This window comes from Oncorhynchus tshawytscha, linkage group LG12 (assembly GCF_018296145.1).
Source record: "Oncorhynchus tshawytscha isolate Ot180627B linkage group LG12, Otsh_v2.0, whole genome shotgun sequence".
NCBI classification, from domain to species: Eukaryota; Metazoa; Chordata; class Actinopteri; order Salmoniformes; family Salmonidae; genus Oncorhynchus; species Oncorhynchus tshawytscha.
The window spans coordinates 19,790,947-19,797,685 of record NC_056440.1 but is presented as its reverse complement, the minus strand read 5'-3'; the positions used below and the strand labels follow the sequence as shown (position 1 = coordinate 19,797,685).

General features: G+C 45.8%; 1 protein-coding gene across 1 annotated transcript; it reads left to right on the top strand.

Annotated features, from left to right (window-relative positions):
- The first annotated feature begins 5,511 nt into the window (after window positions 1-5,511).
- Window positions 5,512-6,516, top strand: LOC112263973 (transcriptional and immune response regulator-like). The gene has a single exon (XM_024440596.1). The coding sequence runs from the start codon at window positions 5,635-5,637 to the stop codon at window positions 5,938-5,940; it is 306 nt and encodes a 101-aa protein (XP_024296364.1). The 5' UTR covers window positions 5,512-5,634; the 3' UTR covers window positions 5,941-6,516.
- Window positions 6,517-6,739: the final 223 nt, after the last annotated feature.

The following is a 6,739-nucleotide window of genomic DNA, read 5'->3' as shown; positions in this document are numbered from 1 at the left end:
GATAGAGGTAGCTACAGACAGACATGGGGACAGGGGATAGAGGTAGCTACAGACAGACATGGGGACAGGGGATAGAGGTAGCTACAGACAGACATGGGGACAGGGGATAGAGGTAGCTACAGACAGACATGGGGACAGGGGATAGAGGTAGCTACAGACAGACATGGGGACAGGGGATAGAGGTAGCTACAGACAGACATGGGGACAGGGGATAGAGGTAGCTACAGACAGACATGGGGACAGGGGACAGAGGTAGCTACAGACAGACATGGGGACAGGGGATAGAGGTAGCTACAGACAGACATGGGAAACTGAAGGCACGAACCACTGCTTTTAATCAGGGCAAGGTGTCTGGTAACATTACTGAATACAAACAGTGCAGCTATTCCCTCCGCAAGGCTATCAAACAAGCTAAGCGCCAGTACAGAGACAAAGTAGAATCTCAATTCAACGGCTCAGACACAAGAGGTATGTGGCAGGGTCTACAGTCAATCACGGACTACAGGAAGAAACCCAGCCCAGTCACGGACCAGGATGTCTTGCTCCCAGGCAGACTAAATAACTTTTTTGCCCGCTTTGAGGACAATACAGTGCCACTGACACGGCCTGCAACGGAAACATGCGGTCTCTCCTTCACTGCAGCCGAAGTGAGTAAGACATTTAAACGTGTTAACCCTCGCAAGGCTGCAGGCCCAGACGGCATCCCCAGCCGCGCCCTCAGAGCATGCGCAGACCAGCTGGCCGGTGTGTTTACGGACATATTCAATCAATCCCTATACCAGTCTGCTGTTCCCACATGCTTCAAGAGGGCCACCATTGTTCCTGTTCCCAAGAAAGCTAAGGTAACTGAGCTAAACGACTACCGCCCCGCAGCACTCACATCCGTCATCATGAAGTGCTTTGAGAGACTAGTCAAGGACCATATCACCTCCACCCTACCTGACACCCTTGACCCACTCCAATTTGCTTACCGCCCAAATAGGTTCACAGACGATGCAATCTCAACCACACTGCACACTGCCCTAACCCATCTGGACAAGAGGAATACCTATGTGAGAATGCTGTTCATCGACTACAGCTCGGCATTCAACACCATAGTACCCTCCAAGCTCGTCATCAAGCTCGAGACCCTGGGTCTCGACCCCGCCCTGTGCAACTGGGTACTGGACTTCCTGACGGGCCGCCCCCAGGTGGTGAGGGTAGGCAACAACATCTCCTCCCCGCTGATCCTCAACACTGGGGCCCCACAAGGGTGCGTTCTGAGCCCTCTCCTGTACTCCCTGTTCACCCACGACTGTGTGGCCATGCACGCCCTCAACTCAATCATCAAGTTTGCGGACGACACAACAGTGGTAGGCTTGATTACCAACAACGACGAGGCGGCCTACAGGGAGGAGGTGAGGGCCCTCGGAGTGTGGTGTCAGGAAAATAACCTCACACTCAACGTCAACAAAACTAAGGAGATGATTGTGGACTTCAGGAAACAGCAGAGGGAACACCCCCCTATCCACATCGATGGAACAGTAGTGGAGAGGGTAGCAAGTTTTAAGTTCCTCGGCATACACATCACAGACAAACTGAATTGGTCCACTCACACAGACAGCATCGTGAGGAAGGCGCAGCAGCGCCTCTTCAACCTCAGGAGGCTGAAGAAATTCGGCTTGTCACCAAAAGCACTCACAAACTTCTACAGATGCACAATCGAGAGCATCCTGGCGGGCTGTATCACCGCCTGGTATGGCAACTGCACCGCCCTCAACCGTAAGGCTCTCCAGAGGGTAGTGAGGTCTGCACAACGCATCACCGGGGGCAAACTACCTGCCCTCCAGGACACCTACACCACCCGATGCTACAGGAAGGCCATAAAGATCATCAAGGACACCAACCACCCGAGCCACTGCCTGTTCACCCCGCTGTCATCCAGAAGGCGAGGTCAGTACAGGTGCATCAAAGCTGGGACCGAGAGACTGAAAAACAGCTTCTATCTCAAGGCCATCAGACTGTTAAACAGCCACCACTAACATTGAGTGGCTACTGCCAACACACTGTCAATGACACTGACACTACTCCAGCCACTTTAATCATGGGAATTGATGGGAAATGATGTAAATATATCACTAGCCACTTTAAACAATGCTACCTTATATAATGTTACTTACCCTACATTGTTCATCTCATATGCATACATTGATACTGTACTCTATATAATCGACTGCATCCTTATGTAATACATGTATCACTAGCCACTTTAACTATGCCACTTGGTTTACATACTTATCTCATATGTATATACTGTACTCGATATCATCTACTGTATCTTGCCTATGCTGCTCTGTACCATCACTCATTCATATATCCTTATGTACATATTCTTTATCCCCTTACACTGTGTATAAGACAGTAGTTTTTTTTGGAATTGTTAGTTAGATTACTTGCTTTTTATTACTGCATTGTCGGAACTAGAAGCACAAGCATTTCGCTACACTCGCATTAACATCTGCTAACCATGTGTATGTGACAAATAAAATTTGATTTGATTTGATTTAGAGGTAGCTACAGACAGACATGGGGACAGGGGATAGAGGTAGCTACAGACAGACATGGGGACAGGGGATAGAGGTAGCTACAGACAGACATGGGGACAGGGGATAGAGGTAGCTACAGACAGACATGGGGACAGGGGATAGAGGTAGCTACAGACAGACATGGGGACAGGGGATAGAGGTAGCTACAGACAGACATGAGGACAGGGGATAGAGGTAGCTACAGACAGACATGGGGACAGGGGATAGAGGTAGCTACATGACTAACTATAATAAAGTGTTCTGCCAAGCCAGCGGAAATGGTTTATGTCTGTAGAAGGACTCTCCCCAGAGTGTCTCCCCAGAGTGTCTCCCCAGAGTGTCTCCACAGAGTTGACCCTAAGGAGAAGAATAATGATAAGACCTTTGACCCTCGGTACATTTAGCACTCTTTTGTTATTAATGTGGTTAATATGGAGACACTTTGTGTATGGGAGAACGGCCCAATCCACTGCACATCCATTTCCCCTCTGGCTGATCTGAGAGATCTCATTGTGTAGCGCTGGTCTGACTGTGTCTCTGCTCTGAACTACTTTATGTCATAAACATTACATTTTTGCTGACTCTGACAATCCGGAACCTGGCTAATATTCTGTGTCCTCTGTCATAACTGCCATGACAGCTCGAGACAGCCAGGTATCCTGTGGCGAGACAGTATACAGACAGCCCTGTACAAAAACAGAGTGAATGAGGGGTTGTGTAGTGTCTAGGTTGAGGAATGAGTGTAGCTTGAGGGTTGAAGCTCTATGAACATTCACAGTGGGTATTTCCAGGATATGTGCCCTAGAGGTTTATGTATTCAGTGAAGTTCATCTATTCCAACATCTCTTAAGGGGAACGCCTTTCTCTGGCTCTGTCCCACATGCACCCTATATAGTACACTACTTCTGACCAGTGCCCATTAGGAATAGGCTGCCATTTGGGACGTACACTCTGTTATCAACAGCCATCAATCAGTATGGGGATGGGTTTCAGTTCACTCACCTCCAGCCCAGACAGACCTGCCAGCAGACAAACCTTCCCCGTGGTTTGGAAAACATAACGAAGGGTATTTATAGTGCTACTAGCTGGAATTATTGAATGTCACCTATATTCATCTTACAGTAAATAAAGTCAGAGTCATTTCAAGAAATTAGTGCCTTTTTTCAAGTTACAATACTCAAAAAAACATCTAATTAGTGGATTGACCCAGTAACATACAATACAACACTGTACTGGGGATTGTTTGGTTCACTATTTCCTGTGTTTGATTAACTGTTGATATGGACTGATGTGTAACTTGATGGTAGAGGAGATGCAGACAGATGTATCCCTTGGGGGAAGGGAAACAGGACTCAACCAAGTATGTGTCAATACCTAACTTTCTACAATTATCCGTTGTAACTATAATACTGATGTACCTACCTTGGACCTGCTTAACTGCCAGTATCAAATGTCTGCAATCGTTGAATGTTATGGTTAAAGTTTGACTCCATTCTGGGCCTGGGACACTCTGATAATGTACTGTATATGTGAGACGGTGATTTTGTAGCAGCTGATGTTGTGACTTCCTACAAGCCTCTTGAGCTGATGTTTACAGAACATTTTGGACTGTCTGATTCATTTATAAATGCCTTCTCAGAGAAGGCCTGTTAGACATTTCTCTGGAGGTGTCTCCTTGTTGCAACTTGTAATTAAACCAAAATGATTTTGATTGATTTGATCTATGTCTGTTCTCCTTTCTCTTCATCTAGGAATTCCCATTATGAACACTGATATTCATTTCATGCTCAACTGAAGGAACATTTTGAGAAATGTTCAGGGTGCCTTTATTAAAGCTGATCAAGGTTTAATTTGGATATCTCCAGGAATGGATAGTGAATTGTAAGAGGATTATTACTCACTGTAGAAACAATTTGCCAACTGCCATAGCAAGTATCTTCAGAAAGACTGCATAGACTTTAACTCTTCATTTAAAGTGAGAATGTCAGATCTCCTCAAGGAGATGTGGGTGTAGAGTCAGGCGCAGGAGAACCGAGTTCCAAAGAAAGGGCGTTTTGATTTTCACAAGCTCAAAAGAAAACCAACAGGACTCAGGCCTACAGTAAAATACACTGGATAAATCCCCCACTCAGACACAGTCCAGGGAAACCCCCCGTAGAACATGAGCTAAATAAAACGCACCCCAACCTCACTGACAGTTCAACAAAAATAATCCCGCACAAAACCATAAAGGAAATGTGGAATTAAATAACCCCTCTAATTAACCAAAGTGAAACCAGGTGATACACAAAACAGACATAACCAAAAGAAAAGGAAAAGGGATCAGTGGCAGCTAGTATGCCGGCGACGACGACCGCCGAGCGCCGCCCGAACAGGAAGAGGAGCCACCTTCGGTGGAAGTCGTGACAGAGACAGAGATATGAGAAGTGTGGGTTGAAAATGAAAAGACAATGAAGAAACAAGTGGGCCTAAACTACGGTCCTACTCAACCAAAACACACTATCTCATCTAAACAGGGACTCCTGAACTATTATCAACAGGATATGATGCTTTTTTAGACATAGACGGAAATAACTATTTAAGTTATTCTGTACTATAATGACTCAACTAGCTACAGTGTGTGGCAATTGAGATCAAAATTCCTTTACATGTCCTTTGTGGGAACAGATATATGTTTACATGATATGTTAACATGTATTTACTGAACTTGTGACAACTGCCTTCTCAATACACAGTAGATATGGGCTACAGAACATTTGCACTCATCCTGCACCTCAGTAGGCTCTGCCTCTGCTGGATCATACATAATTACTGTTTCAGTCGGTTTGATGTGCGCACAGCAACAGTACAGAGGCGTTCCCTGCAGGAGGGTAGCACCACCAGTGATGTCACTTCTGTAACTGGGGCTTGACAGCATGAGCGTCCCTAACAGCCCTTTAAATATCGCAGGCGGCGCTCACAGTGCTCACTCACTCCAATCCCTAGCGCACGTGCGAGTAGTGTTCCCTCTCCCTCATACAACCCCAGTCAAAGAAGTTGCTGGACCAGCTAAAAAGAGAGAGCCAACAAGATGTCTAACTACGTTGTATCCTCCGACTCTCGCCGTGTCAGTCCATCGGTCCACGGGAACAAATTCGACACGGCGCACCGCAAGAAGGCCGTTCCCAACATATTCGAGAATGTCAACCAGGACGCACTGATGAGGCTGTTCCAGAAAACGGGGGACATGAAAGCGGAGGAGAGGGTGAGGAGCATCTTCTCCTTCGCCCAAGATCCAGCGGAGACGGCCAAAGCCCTGATGGCGCTCAAGCAGCGAAAGAAGGACAAGTTCCTCCAGATTGTAGGCATGGTTCGCCACATGCTGAAACTGCGTTGAACATTCTCTTCTCGGCTCTACTGAACGAGTTGAATTGAAGTGCACTAGAATGACGCTGTGGTGGTTGGGCAGGTGACGCCGAACTGTCACCTGGCAAGGAGAAGGAGAAGCAACGTCCTGGAATGGAGGAAGCCTAAATTCAAACCACTGTCTTCGAAGACAACAAAGTGTGACTATTCCACGAAGATGCGCTCCATGCGTAATAGCGGCATGCACTGGTTCGTATGGATACATCGTGCTGGAAGAAGAAAGGAGAGAATGGGAATACTGGGGGCTGTTGTCCCGAACAAAGAAACAGGGAGACATGACGCTCTCCCTGACTGACTATGCATTCTGTTGAATGCTCGGCTGTCAATGTGCACCTCATAGGTTCCTATTTGCTGGTGAATAATAACTGTAATAAGATAAACTGCCTGAAAATGCCTGTTCCTGTGAAAACACATGCCTTGTCTCTGTATCATTTTAACTTTGTGATACCACCAATTTATTTGTCAAAACATTTTATAGGACCATGATGACATGCATTTATGAAATGTCCTTTTGCAATTTCTTTAATAAATGATTAATGAAATATAACTTCTATTATCTTTGCTTTCATTTAGAATGACTGTTTGATATTGTTTGATACAAACTCTGAATGATCTCTGATAGGTATCTTTTCAGGTTAGATTGTAAATACACTGTCTTTTTTTAGTATTATTAGTTTAATATGGGCTTCATCCCTAATTCCATCAAATGACACCTTTATACACTGTTATAGATCCATTTTAGTTGTTTGAAGGGAGATGTTCATGGAGAG